Here is an 18766-nt window from a genome sequence, read left to right on the forward strand (position 1 = left end):
GTCACCTGGACGGCCCTGAAGTGACTTCAGGAACCAAGGACAGGAAGCCAAGAAAGATGGCTCCATAGTGGCTCAGGAGAATCCAAGGCTTATGGGAGCCCTGAGCCGGGAACCGTGGACCAAGACCAGTACACGTGAGGAGTGTATGTGTCTTGGTCATCTGAACGAATATATGTGTTTCTTACAAATCAGGTTGTCCCAGCTCCACGTGCCTCTCCATCTTTTGCTTCAGTGTCCTTAGCAGCTCATGTCCAGGATGTCCCTCCCCTCCAAGTATGTCTCAGGTGAGCTGAGAGCTGGACTCAGAGGTGCTGCTTCCCCCAGAGCAGACCCGTCTTCCCATCCGCTTCAGATGCCTCTTGAAGCATCTGCGTGTAGGACCCCCGACGGCGCCATCCCAAGGGACGGCCTTCGCCTGGTGTCTCTGTGTGAAGGGAGGAGAAAGCACAGACCCAGGAACCCCTGGTCTCCCCGAAGTCGGTGCTGGCCACAGCACAGCGTCCTGGAGAATGTCATCCAAGGGAGCGCCTCATCCACCCCGGGGCCAGTAGTGCCTGAGCTCTTGAGGGTTCCTTTTGATAGCAGACATCTTTTTAAGAGAGATGAAAATTCCAATCTTTTAATACCTCTATTTGATAGAAAAAAAAATATGAAAAGGATGAATTCAGTGACTCTTTCAAGTGGATCTGTAGCCACAAAACCATGGATGTGCACTTGAAAGCTTACAGAGCAGGTGTTTTGTCAGCAGGCCTGGGGCACATATCCGAGCCTTAGGCTTTCCGTGCTAAGCCTCCACCGCCTCCACTGAGCCTAAGCAGCCTGAGGCCACCAGGGATCTTGGGTGTCCCTGGGTGGGGCTGTCCCCACTCCTCGGAGCCGAGGCTGGTGCATGGACACCAGGCCTTTGTCCTCCAGGAACGACTGGCCGGGCAGGCAGCCGAGCCCCCAGGCAGCGAGCTCTCCCACTGGCCGGGCAGCCCGCCTCCCCCACACCCTGCCACCTGGGCACCAGTGGAACATCCTAAATCTGTATCCGGAGACAGCTTCCTGCACCACTTACCGCTCCAAACTGTTTATAATTCCACTGGTTTACGGCGACCGGACAAATATTCCATCCCCAGCCTTCCTGGTAGTTTCGGTCAGAGTGGCCAGCCCATGGCCAGGGTCTGGTTCCGGCTCGCCGCGAGCAGCGTCCTGCCAAGCCACATGGGCCCGATGAGGGGCTCTCCTCAGCACACCGGGCCGTGGCTGCAGGACTGTTTGGACTGCCTGGTGCTCTTGGGCTTTGATGAGGAAATTCATGCCTCTGTCATCATCCCCACGGCCGGTCACATAACTCATCTGAGGTGCATTAAAGCCGGGGCTGGTTTCCAAGGTAAGTAATGTGAAAGGAGAGCCAGGGCAGCGGCGGGGGAGACACATCTCCGGCAGTGATGCATGGCTTCTGAGCAAATGGGAAACGGGTCGCGGGTTGAGCCGTGTGTCCCAGATGAACCTTGAGAAAACATCTGGTTGCCTTGGACGGGGGACACAGGGGTCCCAGGTGAGCCGAGCAAACCCATGGTAAAGGGTGAACATGCATGGTGGTTTGGGGGGCTGTCTCCGGGCTTAGACGCAAGGTAGTGTTACCTTTCCCACGTAACAGGTGAGGAGACCGACGTTTGAGCCACAAAGTGATTTCCTCGCGATGATCTGGCTAGGACAGGGTGAGGGAGCTGTTAGAGTCCCCCAGGAGTGAGGTAACTCGGGCCAGATGGAGGCCACCAGGAGGGCTGGAGGGGATAAGCCCGCACCCAGGAGGTCAGTATGTGAGCTGGTGTGAGCCTCAAGGCAGGAAATAACGGAGGGCAGGGAGAGGGGAACAGAGAGGGACACATTTTGGGATAGAGCGGGCAACGTTTGGGTGACCTACCACCACGTGAGCCATGGGATCAGAGGAGGCTTCCCCATTTGAGCTCCTCCATCAAGTAGTGCTTGTGGTGACCAGACCCAAGGTGTCCCTCTGGAAGCCAGGCCTCGCTGCAGCCACACACTCAAACCTCATGCCTCGTGTGTGTCTGGAAGGACCCATGTCACCGGGCACCAACCCTGCAAGCTCTCCTGGCCAGTGATGAGGCACATTCCTCCACAGAGCAGCCCCCCGCCCTCGCTCCTCAGGGCACAGCCCCTGTGCTCCCTCTCCTTGCCTGTTCCCTCTGTCCCCAGGGGTCCCTCCCCAGCTTCAGAGGCTTTGTCCCCAGCCCTCTCCTCTCTCAGTTGAGGCAGCTGTAAGTGTAGGACATGGAGAACTTCCTTCAAATGGTTGGTAAATCTAACAATGACCCATGAGATGAGTCACATGTCGCCCTCACCCATCACCTACCCTTTGGCCTGCCCTTCCCTTCACTCCCACCTAGCACAGTCTCCCTTAGGGATGTCACTGGAAACGAGGCAGGTACATAAAGTGTTTTGGCAAATCCACGCAGCCAGGGGGCTGGGGAGGGAGGGCGCGCGGTGGTCTGTGTGGGAGCCCCGCACAGCCAGATCATGCAGTCCTTCCAGGGGAGGAGGGCGGAGGGAAGGCTGTGGAGCAAGTAAGAGATGTTGTAAGCCAAGTACCAACATGTTGAAAAGGAAGTTGCATTGAGAGGTCACTTCTCCTGTGTGACAGCTGGAGACGTGAGAAAGAGGCAAGATCATAAATCTCTGGAAGGAGATCCAAGGTTTCCGATCCAGGGATGGGCCCTGCAGATGTTCGTTTGATATTTTTTTCAGATTCTAAATATTTAGAAACAAAGGTGGAATGTTTTGTCGAGTAGGGGGATTAGGCTGGTCCTTTGCAAGCTGAGCTCTCTCCCCACTCAGGCGCAGGCGCCCTGTGACAGATCTTCACGCAGTAAGACTCCAGCAGAGGCACCTGCCCGGGTGTCATGGCAGAGAAATCCTCTTTGACTCGAGCTTGGCAGTCAGGCAAGGCCAGGCTGTCCATCCTGGTGAGGGGAGGAGGCCCTCGTGCTCCCCCGGATGTAGGGGAGCAGGGCTACGGGCTCAGGGAGTGCTTTCTTGCTGTGGGAGGCACAGCTACAGCTGCAGCCGGCTCCCTGTGTTCCCGGAGGTGGCCTGGAGGCTCCAGCGTTGTGGCTTCTAGGGACAGTCAGGCCACAGAGGAAGGGACTGGAGATCCTGGGGTGGAGAGGGGGCCGAGCAGGGATGGATACTGTTGGGAGTCTCCAAGCCCTGGACTGTGGTCCGTCTCAGATTTTTTTCTCATAAAGAATGTACATGAATGTGAGCACACGGAGAGGTCTCGTGGAAGAAAACAAGCTGTGGAATTGTCCAGACCTGGTTCAGTCCTAGCCTGCTGCCTTCCAGCTGTGTGACCTGGACAGACCACTCCCCCCTCCCTTTTCCAAAATATGCATTTTCACCCTCAAGCTAATAATGCTTATTCGGAAAAGTTGCTATAGAGTAGAAATAAAAAACCACTTGGACACATGGTTTGTGCTCAATAAATAACAGCTATTTCTGCTACTACCACATACCTTACAAGCAGAGACTTTTCCATCTTCTAGAATACTTCTGTAGTTTTAGGCTCAATTAAAATTTCCCTAAACCGGGCAAACCGAACCTTCCTTGAGAGGCCCTCTGGCCATGTTAAGTCCTGGCCTCCAGCCCAGCTCCTTAACCAGAGCCCGGTTCAGTCATCGGGAGGATGTCGCCGGCTTCTGCGGAAGAGCCAGGACCGGAGGAGCCCCGGGAACGGAGCTGCCATTCTCCCGGGCTCCGTCCTGATCCTGCGTGTAGTAGCTCATTCAGCAGAGGCCCGTGGGCTCCAGGGGCGGAGCCGTGGAGCAGGCGCCGGCTGTGCTGCAGAGCGGCCGGAGAGGCTGTACGCACACCCCTTCCGAGGTAGACAGCCTTCCAAACACCGTGTCCTTCCCATCTCCAGGCCACAGAGAGGAGGAGGAGAGGTGCTTGATGGGGACGAGCGGGCTGGGCCCAGACTTCAGACTTGGTTGGAACCACCTTGTGGAACATCTGTGCGGCCACAGCACATAAAAATGTTTTCGTCTGGCAGCCACTTTTATAAGGATGTAATAATATATGCATTGCAAAAATAGTCCTATTTTTGGTGGGTCAGCATTTCCAGCAAGCTGACCCTGACCAGGTGTGGAGGGAGTCAGCAGGGGTGTGGGCAAGGGGGCCGTGGAAACGTCTGTGTTGCAAGACCTCTGCCTGCACCCCAGCCCTTGTCTTCCTTCCCCCTCCCCGGTCCCTGCTAGGCCTTTCCTTGGGCTCAGATCCCCTGCCACGAGCTTAGGGACCTCTTGTGCCCTTTAGGGGAGACCAAGCCTCCTCACTTTCCCCCTCCCTGTCCCCCCTACCCTCACACCCACCCCAGACCTCTCTTACCTTTGGACAACCAGTAGTTTGATCCTGGAGCACAAAGATGATACCCAAGAGGTTGGGTTGCTGATGTGACTTTACTTACCCTGATGGCCCAGAGCCCTTTGCCAACAGCTCTGACTCCAGTGGGGTGCCTGGCTGGTGTAGTCGGTTCCGCGTTCAGCTCTTGGTTTCGGTTCAGGTGGTGGGACCGAGCCCCCGTCTGGCTCTGTGCTCAGCCTGGAGCCTGCTCCAGATTCGCCCTCCCGCTGCCAGTCCCACTTCTATGCGTTGCGCACACACTCACTCTCTTTCTCGTGTAAATAAATCTTTAAAGAATTAATTAAAATAACATAAAGTGGGCCCCTCCACAAGCTCAGCCTGAGGTTGCCAGGAGTCCACCCCCTGCTCGGGACTGGGGAGGGTGAGACTCACACTCTGTGGGAGGACAAGACTCGTGGGGGTCAGGCCCGTCGGGCTTCTCCCTGCCAGCCCAGCCGCGCTCCACGCTGCCCTCTGGCCCAAAGAACCTTTTCCGTGTCAGGGAAGGGAGCACACGGTCCTGAGTGGCTCAGTTGCTCAGTTGGTTAAGCGTCTGCCTTCGGCTCAACTCGTGATCCCTGGGGTCCTGGGAGTGAGTCCCGCAGGATAGAGCCCTGCATTGGGCTCCCTGCTGGGGGGGGGGGGGGGTCTACTTCTCTCTCCCCCTCTGCCTGCTGCTCCGCCTACTTGTGCGCTCACCCTGCACACGCTCGCTTGCTCTCGCTCCCATTCTCTGCCAAACAAATCTTTCTTAAATATTTTTTTAAAATGGGTAGATGGGGCAGCCCCGGTGGCGCAGCGGTTTGGCGCCGCCTGAAGCCCGGGGTGTGATCCTGGAGATCCGGGATCAAGTCCCACGTCAGGCTTCCTGCATGGAGCCTGCTTCTTCCTCTGCCTGTGTCTCTGCCTCTCTTTCTGAATAAATAAATAAATCTTAAAAAAAAGGGGGGGGGGTAGATGGATCACCATCCTTCCTGACCCTTCAGCATGCACAAACTCCAGTTGTCCTGACAGTAGGGTTTTGGCCGAGGGCAAATGTTCCAGCAAATGCTATGGGGTGGCCCGGGGAGGGGGGGTAATTTAGGAAACCTGGAAAGAGGGGGAGTAGCTAGCATATCTCCGTTCAGGAGCAGTCTGACTTCTATTTTGTAGGGACCTGTGTAGTCTTCTGAGGATCAAGACTCCCCGGGATCGCTGGCCCAGGGGTGCTGGGGGCAGGGCAGATACTCCGTTCTTGCCCATTCTTGGGGTCAGGGCATTCGGACTTTCTAGTGCATAAACTCCAGCTTTGCCCATGGGTCTCTAAAACTCCGACACCGTAAACTGAATCCAGCCTTGCAGATGTGGCCGGGCCCAGACCTTCCTGAGTGTTGGAGCCCTGCGGCTGCAGCGCCATCACGTGGTCGGGCCAGGCCCTGCCCCGACGGGGACACCTGGAACCCACCTGTAACCCTAAGTTGTGTGAAAGCTCTTGTGGCTGCTTGTCACAATCTCACCGAGCTTGAAATCCTCCCAAAACCATCTCTTCACAGGACTGGGCTCCCATTTTATACTTAGCGAGGTTCATGTTTGAGGTGGAGAATGTGACTTGCACTGTCCCCAGCCAACTGGGCGGAAGAGCAAACGTGCTGTGGCCCGGGTAGATATCATGACATCCTTGAGCTTTCATTCCCTTGGGTTGGAAACAGAGTTCTTCTAGGGACTGAACAGAATAGGTGAGTCTGCACCTGGCAGCTGCTGTGTCCCGGACCAGCCCATGGCCCTGGCTTCCGATCATCTGGACCCTTGGTGCTGTCACCAGGATGCCCATAAGGCGCTCTCAGCTGTGCCTTCTTTAAGCCCCGGACAGGCAGGCTGGCTCAGGGCCAGGCAGGAGGCCTGCGGGATGCCGGGGAGGCCACCCCTGGGAACCTGCCAGTGGCGTGAGCTCCCTGGAGGGATTCTCGCAGAACTTGGTCGCGGTGAGCCCATGTGTGGATTCCTAGATTTGAGAGAGCTGGTTTAGATGTGCCAACAGATGATTTTTTAAATTTTTATTTATCCACTAGAGATACAGAGGCAGAGACACAGGCAGAGGGAAAAGCAGGCTCCCTATGGGGAGCCCAATGCAGGACTCGATCCCAGGACCCCGGCATCACACCCTGAGCCAAAAGCAGGTGCTCAACCACTGAGCCACGCAGGGGTCCCGCCAACGGATGATTTTTAACAGTCTCATCAAAAATGGTGTGGATCAGTGTCAGACTCGTGTCTTCCTTGTTTCACGAAGGTAGGGCCAGCCCCCGCGTGTGCTGACTGGTCAGGGATGGCTGCTCCCCAGGATGGGGCTGGCCTCACTCACCCCGGGAACCTGATTAGTTCAAGTGACGTGGGTCTCTCCTACCATCTGCTTGCCCAGTTGTGGTTTCATCTTGCTCTTAACTGGGGCTTTTCTACCGTTTCTGGCCTCGAAATCATTCTCCCCGATACAGAAGTCAAAATAGGTGAGAAGCAGCAAAGCCTCCGGCCTCCGAGCACACCGCCGTCCAGGTCTCCAGCCCCAGAGGCCCTTCCCCCGCTGCCCTGCCCGCGTTTTCTCCACTCGCCTGAGTCCATCCTGAGCTCTGGCTGCCCCGATGACACGCTCTGATCTTTTCATCCTGTCTTGGCCTCCGCGTCTTCAACCACTGTCCGTTCCGTGACCGGGATGTTCAGCACCCTCCGGGGCACCCCGCGAGCTGTGGACACGGGGACCTCTCCTGGAGGAATCGGCCTCATGGGAGACGGGGGGTTCTCAAGCGGGAGCGCCCAGGTCGTGAAGCCCCGGCCCCACCCGCTGCCGCCTCTAATAGCTGTAACGGTAACGATTATCGGGTCAGAACGGACCCCGCGAGGCTCGATGGCTGGGTCCCCCCCCAGGACCCCACTCGGTCACAGTCTAGGAACCTGGGTCCCGACGGCCGGCCCCGCCACCAGTCCGCGCGTCCCCTCAGCCCGGCTCCGGGCTGCTGGTCCCTCCCTCCGAAGCTGCCGCCGCAGGGCCGTCAAGGCACGGTGGAGGCTCCCCCGCAGGGGACACGGACAGCCCGAGCCCGTGCCCGGCCTGGTGGTCCTCTGCTGGCCGAGCTGCGTGGACCAAAGCTGAGGCCCCCCCGCGGGGGTGCCACGCGGAGCAGCCAGCTCTGCGCGGCCCGGGCTCGTTCGCAGGAGCGCGCGGGCCTCTGACGCCAAGGGACCGTCTGATCTCTTCCAGATGGAGAAGGACGAGACCGTGAGCGACTGCTCCCCGCACATAGCCAACATCGGGCGCCTGGTGGAGGTGAGTGGGCCCCGGGCTCCTCCCGACGGGGCAGCCCGCAGCGTGCGCGAGTCGTGTTGCTCGGGCCTTGCCCGTCTGCCCTGGGCTCGGCTCCCCAAGCCCGCGGGCTGGCAGGTGCCCCAGCTCAGCCAGGACGCACCCGTCGGGGCCGCGGCCCCTGCCTTCCCTTGGCCACACTCTGTGTTGGTCGGGGGACCAAGGGGTGGAGGCGTGGTACAGACACGGGGAACCTGCCAGTGGCGTGAGCTCCCTGGAGGGCCATCGGTGTTGGCCACTGGACCCCGAGTGTTGGCTTCTCAAGCCCGAAGCCTGGGAAGCGCTCCGTGGAGTCTCTGCCGGCCTGGGGGCCTGGGGGCTGGCCTGGCTGTGGCGCGGTCCTGCACCTCCCCCCTGTGGTGGCGGCGGGGACTGCAGGGGTGAGCGGCTGGTGGGGAGGGTGGGCCTGGGGCCTCCCGTTTGCCGCCCTGACCTGACCGACCTCCCTTCCAGGACATGGAAAATAAAATCAGAAGTACGCTGAATGAGATCTACTTTGGAAAAACAAAGGACATCGTCAACGGGCTGAGGTAACGTACCCACAGCACAGGCTTCACGACCAAAAGACGTGGGTTTGAATCCTAGGCGTGCTGCGCCGGTGGCACCGGCCTCGGGTCGTCGCTGGCTCCTGCCTGCTGTTGTGTTTGCTGGTGGGCGCTCACGTGGAGCCCATCGGTGCCCTCGGGACCGCGAGGGAGTGCAGCCTGTCGGGCGGCCTGCTCTTCTCTGGAGCCCCCGGGGCTCTGGTGGCCGTGACCCTGTCCTGAGCTGCCCACCCCCCCCCCCCCTTCTGGTGCCCTCGGTTCTGCAGCACTGGCCCAAAGGAAGGCGGAAAGGGTTCTCTGGGCCGTCGAAGTCCGGCGGGACAGGGCAGGAGATGCAAACCGTGTGACGAGCACTGGCCTTGGGGTCAGAAAACTAAGAGCTCCTGCAGGTGCTGTGTGACCCCCGGCTGGTGGCTCCTTTCCATGGGCTTCCCCCAGCCGGGGGGGCAGGTGGGGTAGCCTCTGCCCTCAGCTTCAGTCCCCAGAGCCCCGTTCCATGTGTCAGACTCTGCTTTGGGGCCGACAGCAGAGGCAGGGAGCCGCTCCGGGGGCTGCCCTGACTTGTGGATTCACCCAGGAGACAGATTCCTGGTCTCCTGCTCGAATGGTTTGAAATAGCGAGGAGCCCCCTGGATCTGCATCTTTCCCGTTTTCACCTGCCGGTGGGGAACTCAGTTTGGCCCCTGGCAGGTTCTGTTCCTCCTCTGGCAACATCGCTGTCCTCTGGTCACCTGGGGCCCACGCTCCGTCCCGCAGACATGCTCCCGGCAGGGAGGCGGTGGCCAGGTCCCCTCCAGCCTCGAGCTCAGCGGCTCCCCCTCTGTGCTGCGCCCCGGAGCGCAGGGCCCTTGGACACGGCTCTCCTTCTACCCCGTACGCCCCTGCGTCTCCAGCAGTCACCTCGTGCTCCTAGGTGCGTGTCCCTCCCTCCCGCCGCACTCATCTCTGACCACTCTCTGTAGATCTGTTGACGTAATCCCCGACCACCCCAAGTTTCAGCAGCTGCAGAGGGAGCTTTCCCAAGTGCTGACCCAGCGCCAGATCCACATCCAGCCTGATAACTAAGCCGACGCAGGTACCCTGCCTGAGAGGCGTGAGCACCCTCCCCACTAAACAGGACTCACCAACCCGCCGCCACTCCCGGACCAGCTGTGGCTGCGCGGTCCTCTAAACCACCACTAACCTCCGTGTCGGCTCACGGCTGTGGGCGCCGCGGTAACACGTAGACTTGGTCCCGTGTAACCCAGACCCGTATCACGTGTGTGCTGTGTGTGTGTCTTGCACTCTGGGCAGGGGTGGGTGTGGGGCAGAGACGGGGCTTGGCCCTGGCTCTGGAGGAAGCCCAGTCTGGGGATTAACCCTGCGTCTCCAGCAGAAGCCGCCGGTCTGCACTGCTCTGGTCTCAGAGCCGGGGTCTGGGCACGGCCTTCGCTCGGCCGCGTGCCCCAGGGCAGCCTCCCCGAGCCCCCTATCTGTGCACTGGAGCCTCTGGCCTCCCCACCAAGCATCCCAGAGGCCAGGTGAGCCTTCTCCATGGGAAATGGTCCGTTTGGGGCTGTGGCTTGTGAAAGGAGTGTGGGGCCCCAAGCCAGAGGCTAGAGCACAGAGCGGAGGCCAGAATCCCCCCGGCTGGACTTGCTGCACCCCCAGACCGGTTGCTGCTGGAGCTGCTTGGACCGGCATAACCTTCTGCCCCTAACAAGCTGCGGCCGTCCTCTTAAACGCCTCACACTGACGGAAAGGAGCAAGTGTTGCTTGTTGAGCACAGCTGTGAACCCCAACTTGAGCCCATGACAGATACAGATGGGGGAAAGCCCGCGTCCTGGGAGAGGAGGGAAACTTTTAATCCAAGGCGCTCAGAAGCCCTCAGGGCAGGGCTAAGGGATTTCTGCTCAGACCAGGGACTGGCCACAGAAGAGAAGAGGCCCAGCAGGATTTCGGGGGAGCGGGGGGCATTGATGCAACCAGGCTCCTCTGTGTTCATGGGACTCCAGCGTGTCTGGGCCTCTGAGTGCCACCCTCAGGCCTTGCGCTGGGACGTCCCATTCCCATCGCAGCGAGAGGAAACCTTAAAGCGTGCCGTGGTACTGCCGGCGTCTTCCCCAGCCCCTCAGCTTTTGTTGGGGGTGGGGTGGGGTGTAAAGTCTTCTAGAGCCCTGCCCTGGGTCAGTCCCTTGGCCACCCCCTGGAAGCTTTCCAGCATAGAAACCACCACCACCACCACCACCAAGCAGCGGGCAGCCGGGCTCTCCATGGGTCCAGGACACGTCCTCCTTCCCACTCTGAGCCAGCACTTCCTCTGGGCATTGATTGGACAATGATTGGCAGTGACCTTTCCAGGCTGTGTCCCCCAAATTATATCTCCAGGCCATTCTGAGCCCAGTCTCCCGTGCCTTACCTAATCTCCCTCTGGTTCTAACTCTGGAACTTTCTCCCTTGTGGAGGTTGAGGATGGGGCCCAGGCCAGGCCTGGTGTGCTTGGCTGCTCCTTCCCAGAAGAGCCAGCACCCACGCAGGCCGGGGAGCCGTGCGAGCTGTCGCTTCCTCCCCCTGGAAGCTTTTCTAGAAGCACATGGTGGGCTAAGAACCGAAGCCCAGGGCCACCAGGGCTGCCGTCTGACGCTTCCCTTTGCTACCGCTGAGCCGGAGCAGCCCAGGATGCTTGTTCAGAAACATTCCACCGAAAACCATGGCACTTCTCCTGAGAGTTTTTTAGTGGTTTATGGATCGGCTTATCCGTGCCACCCTCAGACTTGGGAGGCCACGTGCCATGATTTTTCTGGGATTCAGTAGCCAGAGCTCAGTTTGGGATGTTCTTGGTTCTCCCAGTTCTGGAAGTTGAGGATTCTTTTTTGCCCCGTCTTCCGGCCTTTTCACGGCCGATGCATTTCAAGCCTGAGATTCCCACGGGCCGCAGTGTCCACAGCTTTCCTGCCAGGCAGCCTGCACCCTTCCGTCACTGCTTTGAAACTGTTGAAAAGTTTATAAGAAGTTTAGCAAGTTCTTGGTCAACACGTTGGGTCAGTTTGACAGAGCGACCTTTCAGGCCCTTGGGGGGGGGGGCACTTCCCTGAGCCTCACTTTCCTCGTCCGTGGATTGGGGACACCAGGAGGCCCCCCGGGATCTTTGAGGGGAATGAGAGCTGTGTGGGAAGCACTGTGTGCGCCGCCCGGCCTCTGCAGAGCTTAGCAGCCGCTTGCTCTGGTGCAGAGCTTAACGCCCGTGCGCAGGTGCACCGGTCCGCACGTCCCCACAAATCCAGGATCGGACAGCAGGGACCCAGGGCCTCTCGTCTCCGTCCCATGCTGCCTCCTGAAATCCAGGCTGAGGGAGCTTCTCGGCCAAGTTCAGCTGACGGTGCCGCACAGCAGCAGGCTGCCCGCGCCTGCCCTTTGGGGGCTGCCCTGGACGTGCACCCAGTCTGCTCAGATGTCCAGAGGTTCTTAAGCGTTCGCTGTGTGGGGTGGCCCTGCACCCTGCACCCTGCACTTGGGGGGTGAGCCGCGGGCCGCCTCTGCCGGGCAGGGGGGCGATGAGGGGAGGCTCCCCGGCAGGGGCCCTGAAGCACGAGGGGCTCGGCTGCGTTGCTCTCGAAGCCCAGGAGCCACCCTCTGGCTCAGGCTGACCTTGGGACCCGCGCCCGGAGGAGTGGAGTAGGGTCCTGGTGACCCCAGGCAGGCCGTGCACGGAGGCCCCCGCGCCTCTCCAGCCCCCCTGAGCCGACGTCAGCCCGGCGGCCCCACGCCACGGTCACCCAGTCACCCGAGGAGGCAGCGTGACCCGGCCCTCGGGGCGCCGCTCCCTGCGACAGGCACTGACGCCCTCTTTCCCCCCCCCCCGCAGGTCTGTGCAGACTTTCGCAGACAAATCAAAGCAAGAAGCTCTTAAGAACGACCTGGTGGAGGCCTTGAAGAGAAAGCAGCAGTGTTAGAGCTCCGCGCCGCGCCCGCTCGCGGCCCGCCACGCGCTCCTAGAGTCCTTTCTTAGAAAACTCGTCCTCTGCCCCCCGCCCCGCCCCACCAGGTCCCGTAACACCGGCATCGCGACCGCACAGCGCCATCTCCCCAGAATAAAGCCCAGTAAACACCCCCGTCTCCGAGGCCTACTTCCCACCACGTTTTGCTATCAGAACTCTCCTTGTTTCCAGAGCCCGTGTGCTTTTGTTTGCCCCAGCCCCCCCCCGCCTCCCCTCCCTCCCCCCCTTTTTGTTACATTGGTGTAAAAAATGTAAAACAAAAAAATTTTATGAACTAACTGTGGTGTGTGAAAGAGAGAAGAAAAACTGGAAATCTGATTCCACGTGTGTTTGGGAGTTGCTTGGGGTTGGGGCCGGGGGGACAGGGGACAGCTCCCGGAGAAAGGAGGTGGCCCTCAGCGTCGTCCTGCACAGACTGGCCCCTGTCCCACGGAGCCCACGTGGTGGGGGCGCGGAGTGGGGCCTGCTGACCGTCTGCTCTTCTGGCCAGGTGCTTTTCTGTCAATTTTTATGGAATGCAAAAGGAGTTTTTTGTTTTATTTTGTTTTTTTGTAAAGCTTAAAAAAAGAAAATCTACATCTTATACTTGAGCTTCCATACTTAAAAAAAAAAAAAAAAAAGAACAAAAAAATAAATAAACAAACTGGGACGCAGTTAGCACCGGCCTTGTGTTCTCTCTCACCTCGCCGCTGTGCATGGCCTGGGGAGGGCTGGCCCCGGGGGGGCGGCAGAGGGGGGACCCCCACGGTGGGCGAGAAGAGGGGCCCTTGCGGCGCCCAGGGCTGCTGCTCTGCTCCCCAGCCCACGTGCCCGGAAGAGCTGAGCACCCCATGTCCTGTCACCCTGGGTGTGGCCTCCCCCCACCCCCACCTTCATCCCCGCAGACCCCCACCGTGTGTGGGACTCCGCAGTCCCTGCTCTCCTACTGACACCAGGCAGCTGGGGGGCCAGTTCGGGGGTCCCACGCCCTGGCTGTGGGGTGAGCTCTGCACCCACTTAACACCCCTGGGGCGGGTGGTGGTCTCAGGCCCTTTCACCCTGTCACTGCGGTCTTGACAAGTCAGCCTCCGGGTCGCTGAGCTCCCTCTGGGGCCCCAGATTCCAAGACACACACCCCCACCCCGTTCCAAACTCCTTCGTTTGCATCACTGACTGCAGCACCACGTGGCACATCCCCTGGACCCTCAGCCACGGGAGGAAGCAGGCAGCGTGGACGGGGCCTCACTGATGCTGCTGCCACCCCCACCCCCCAGCAGCTGCCTGAGTGCGGCCACACGGCCCTCCCCTGGCGTGACCCAGGCCCAGCCAGTTCAGTTCTCGCCTGACACTCTCCGACAGGAAAGAGCTGGGAAGGTTTCCTGCTCCCAAGATCCTGGAGCAGCCCCGGCCCCTGACTTTCCAGCTGCCACCCACCCGCTCACCTTCACCTTCCCTCCCGGAGCTCCCCACACGTGCCTGCAGCTCTGCGCCAGCAAACCCTAAGGAGGCTGGAGGGAGGGCAGCTCCCCACCTGCTGGCCGGTCCTGGAATTCTCGGTGAAGCCTCTAGAGCAAAAGCTGCTTTTTTCCTTTTTTTTTTTTTTTTTTAACGATTTTATTTATTTGGGAGAGAAAGAACATGAGCAGAGAGAGGGGCAGAGGAAGAGGGACAAGCAGACCACGCTGAGCGGAGAGCCCCACGCGGGGCTCCATCCCACAACCCAGAGAGCATGACCCGAGCCGAAATCAAGAGGCACCCAGGTGCCCAGAGCTCCAAGCTTTTTAAAAATAAAGTGCTTCTCGTTCCAGTTAATGTTAAGAATTACCTATCATAGAAGTGAAAGTGTTTCATCATTATTTTGTCAATGTAACTAACATTTGTAAAACTTTCAGCCCGAAAACCAGATTACTTAATCCTACCTTGTCGGGTCGTCATTTCAGCCCGAACCTACCTGCTTCGCTACAAATATTTTGAGTGAGGGCTTGTTACTGATTTTGCAATTCTCTTTTCTGCCCTTAGGAAGCAGATGATTTTTTTTTTTTAACTTTTTTATTTATTTATGATAGTCACAGAGAGATAGAGAGAGAGGCAGAGACACAGGCAGAGGGAGAAGCAGGCTCCATGCACTGGGAGCCCGACGTGGGATTCGATCCCGGGTTTCCAGGATCGCGCCCTGGGCCAAAGGCAGGCGCCAAACTGCTGCGCCACCCAGGGATCCCAGGAAGCAGATGATCTATTATTAAATAGAGAACTTTAAAAAAAACGAGTTGGTGCTATTTTTGTCATAAAAACCTTGATTATAATTCATATCACCAACAGTCTATTCACTTTTTTAAAAGATGAAGTTCACAGCATAAACATTTTCTATAAATTCAACTTAAAGAAATTTTCTAACGTCTATTGAAATGTACAAAACTTTTTAATGTATTTTTAATTTTCTATAATTTTCTCTTTCAGAATACTATGTCAGGGGCACTTGGGTAGTTCAGTCAGTTAAGTGCCTGACTCTTGGTTTCGTCTCAGGTCATGACTCAGGGTTGGGAGATCGAGCCACGTCGGGCTCCCGCTTAGCACCAGCATCTGGTTGAGATTCTCTCCCCCTGCATGAGTGCACGCATGCTCTCTCAATTAAAAATCTTTTAAGATTTGATTTATTTTTGCTAAAGATTTTATTTATTCATGAGAGACAGAGAGAGGCAGAGAGAGAAGCAGGCTCCATGCAGGGAGCCCGACATGGGACTTGATCCCAGGTCTCCTGAACCAGGCCATGGGCCAAAGGCAGCACTAAACCACTGCGCCACCCAGGCTGCCCATCAATTAAAAATCTTTATACTTCAGAGACACGTAACCCTATCACTGTTCTCTACCTTTTTTTCTTTTTTTTTTTCTTTTTTTTTTTTTTTTTTTGTGATAGAGAGAGAGAGAGGCAGAGACACAGGCAGAGGGAGAAGCAGGCTCCCCGCAGGGAGCCCGACCGACTGGATCCTGGAACTCCGGGACCACAACCAGAGCCAAAGGCAGACGCTCAAACCACTGAGCCACCCAGGCGCCCCTGTTCTCTACCTTCATTGTGTGACCTTTAAAAAAGTTTTAAGTAATCTCTACACCCTAGGTGGGGCTTGAGCTCACAACCTCAAAATCAAGAGTCACACGCTCCACCATGTGACCCAGTCCAGTGCCCCATCTCTGTGCAACTTTTCAACGTCAATGGCCAATTACTGCTTCACAGAATGAAGAGTGTCACATACATGCAAATTTTTGACCGGTCTAGTGATGAAATTCTTCACAATTCCTCATGCACATTAGGCATTTGGGTTACCATCAAATAGTAGAAATGTTGCAAACTAGAATATAGTTTTAATTTTTTTAATTTAAATTTACTTAACATATAATGTATTCTTGGTTTCAGAGGTAGAGGTCGGCGATTCATCGGTCTTCTAGAACACCCAGTGCTCACTCCCGTCACGAGCCCTCCTCAATGTCCATTATCCAGTTACCCCATCCATCCATCCACCCAAGATGTAATATATTCTTATACCTGTAACTTTCATGCAGATTTAGTAATCACTAACTTGGTTTTTTTTTTTTTTTTTTCAAGTAGTGTCCTGGAGCTAGAACTCCTACACCATACACTCCCCTGTGTCAAGTGTACACATTCGGTAGTGCTGTGATTGTGCGTTACGGGCCTGCCTCCTTCACCAGGTGGAGGGCTCCTGGAGGGACAGTCACTCTCATTCACTTACTGAGCACCTACTGTGTACTGCGGTGAGCAGGACAGAAGTGAGCCCACATTGTGGTGGGGGTAGGGTCGTGCCCAATAATAAAAATCATCTTTACGGACCACTTATGTGCTGGGCCCAGAGATCCCAGTGGGTGGCTGTGTCCTCGGGGCTGCAGGAAGGCAAGCCCCACTCCCGCCGCAGGGCTAACAGTAACCTGACCAGGTAAGCGCTGGCAAGTTGGGGCAGGGAGTCAGGTCTCAGCACCCGGCTGCCTACCCAGGGGCCTCCACGGTCCATCCATCCAGCAACAGTGAAGGCCAAGTCCAATAGTAGAAGAGGGGAGTGAGCTGTGGGGTGCTCCCCTTTCTCCACTTTGGGGGCTGAAGGCCACATCGACGCTGTGGCTTAAACCCCAGGTTCACTGAATTAACCCAGGGGAACCCCCCTCCCGGGCTGGGAGGGTCTGGGGACACACATGCGGGACCCTTCCTGCTGCCATGGAGATCGCCACCTGCCTGCTTCCCCCATCCCACCCCCACCCCGCCAGGACTCAGGGGACAGCGGGACCAGGCTCTGCACAAGGCGTCTGCACTCACGGCATCTCAGTAGTTACAGGCTAGGCCTCTTTAGGGGGGGCCGGCCCGGCCTCCTACTCCCCATGAGTGTCCAGAGGGACAATCCCTCCCGGACAAGGGCGAGTGACAAGTGCGGAGCCTGGGCCTGAAACCCGAATGCAGAACCCGGGCCGCACACGAGGCGGGAGGCAGGGCCTGAGGCCGCACCTGGAGGGCAGGCCCCGCCCTCTGCGCCCCCCCCCCCAGCACCTCCACCTGCGAGCCCCACCCCCTGCACACCTGGCCGGCCAGGGGGGACTGGCGGACCCTCGGCCGCAGAGGACAAGCTCCTCCATTTACCTCCCGGCCCGTCACTTGGCCGTGACCGTCGTCCGCAGAGTGCTCCGGGGCCTGAGCCCTCCCAGCCGGGCCTTCCCGAAGGGGAGGGGACCGGAGCCCGGAGCCGTAAGGCGGGACACAAGGCCGGGCACCGCAGCCGCCGCCTCCCGGGCCAGGGCCGCGCACAGGGCTGTCCCACTTGTCCCCGAGCCATGGGACCCGGCCCCCGCCACCACGCTGAGCGGGCCACCGGCGACCAGACAGGGCACAGGGTGCCCGAACCAGCCCAGGCGGAGCCGGCCGGGGGGGGGGGGGGGGGGGGGGGGGGGGGGGGCAGAGGCTCAGCCCGTGGGGGGTGGGTTCGCGGGGCGGAAAGCTGCTGGGGCCCTCAAAGCCGGTTTTGCATCCTAAGTGCCCGACCCAGGAGGGCCCAGCCCGGCCCCTCACGCAGTGGGCGCTCAATGGCCGGGCCGACTCGCCCTGGCTGCCCCCCTGCACCTCAGAGACCCCCATGCCCCACCCCGTCGTGTGTCGTGTCCCCCCGACCGAGTCTCCCGCCGCCCCGGCCCTGCCCCACGACCCTGCCGTCAGCCTGGCTTCTGGGGGCCCATCCTGGGAGCAGCCCAGACCCACAGCTCCAGGCCTGTGCACACACCTTCCCCTTCCTGACCCGCTCTGCCTCCAGGATTCTGCTCCACGGGGGGCCCCTGGGGGGCTCAGCCTGTTAAGCATCCGCCTTCAGCTCAGGTCATGATCCCACGGTCCTGGGATAGAGCCCCACATTGGGCTCCCTGCTGGGCAGGGAGTCTGCTTCTCCCTCTGCCTCTGCTGCTCCCCCTGCCTGTGCCCATGCTCTCCTGTCATATAAATACATAAAATTTTAAAAAAAGAAAAGAAAAGAAAAGAGAAAAGAAAAGAAAAGAAAGAAAAGAAAAAAGAAAGAAAAGAAAAGAAAGAAAAGAAAAGAAAAGAAAAGAAAAAAAAAAGAAAAGAAAAGAAAAAAAAAAGAAAAGAAAAGAAAAAGGAAGGGAGGGAGGGAGGGAAAAAAAGAAGAGTGCGCTCCAGGGCCCTCCTCCTCCTCCGTGAAGCCTTCGGGGTCTCCTCCCGGTCAAAGCCCTTACCCCCAGGGCCCCGCAGCCGTCTTCCCTCCGTGCTGGCAAGGTCAGGAGCCGGATCCCCCCATCCCAGCCACCCAGTGCGGCCAGGGCCTGGGCACGCTGCGCCCCGCAAATCTGAGCGGCACCTCACTGGGCTGTGGGCCCCCTGCGGGCAGAGGCCGCAGACCCCATGGCCGAGCTCCCTCCGGCCCCCAGGGCAGAAGAGGAGACCGGGAGAGCCCGAGACACGCTTCTCCCCCCACCAGCCCTCGGGCCCCACAGGGTCATGGCCAACAAGAAAGTGGACTCAGAACAGGGTCTGGGAGGCAGTGAGGTTGGGGCTCAGAAGCGGCGCTCCGGGCTGAGCTGTCCTCCCCTGCCCTTGCCCTCCTCCCTCCTGCCTGCGACACCTCCCACGCTCCCCCTGCTGTCTCCTGCTCATCCTGCAGGTCACCTCCTCCAGGAAGGTCTCTGATCTGCACGGAGATCTGGACGTGCCTCTCCTCCAGCTATAAATGGTCAAAGCTAACCTCATGGCGCGCTCACTACATTCAGGCTTCCGGGCTGGCGTCCGCCGCTACTTACACCATCTTATAAGAACAATAAGAACATACGAACTGGGAACAGTGTCATCCCATTTCACAGACGAGGTAACTGAGGCACAGAGAAGCTGAGATGCAGACCCAAGATCTGAACCTTAACTACTCTGCTTCTTCCTGACACCGCGAGCCCGGGACCCTGTCATTCTCGCTGCTGCGTCCTCACCCCCAGCGGTGGGGTCTGTTACCCAGGAGCAGGGGAGAAAACCCGAGGTC

At 58.6% G+C, this 18766-nt stretch overlaps 1 protein-coding gene across 4 annotated transcripts in view; it reads left to right on the forward strand.

The window, feature by feature from the left end:
* Nucleotides 1–12917, forward strand: part of CAPZB (capping actin protein of muscle Z-line subunit beta) — a 130196-nt gene extending 117279 nt beyond the window's left edge. For 2 of the 4 annotated variants that reach the window (XM_072751009.1, XM_072751006.1), the window contains exons 7-10: nucleotides 7637–7702; nucleotides 8192–8268; nucleotides 9246–9358; nucleotides 12128–12917. In XM_072751009.1, the coding sequence (XP_072607110.1) occupies nucleotides 7637–7702; nucleotides 8192–8268; nucleotides 9246–9348 (246 nt within the window). In that variant the 3' untranslated portion in view covers nucleotides 9349–9358; nucleotides 12128–12917. The remainder of the gene's footprint in view (nucleotides 1–7636; nucleotides 7703–8191; nucleotides 8269–9245; nucleotides 9359–12127) is intronic. The other 2 variants (XM_072751010.1, XM_072751007.1) reach the window with 1 other exon arrangement.
* The last annotated feature ends 5849 nt before the right edge of the window (nucleotides 12918–18766 follow it).

The sequence above is a fragment of the Vulpes vulpes genome, chromosome 2 (genome assembly GCF_048418805.1).
Source record: "Vulpes vulpes isolate BD-2025 chromosome 2, VulVul3, whole genome shotgun sequence".
NCBI lineage: Eukaryota > Metazoa > Chordata > Mammalia > Carnivora > Canidae > Vulpes > Vulpes vulpes.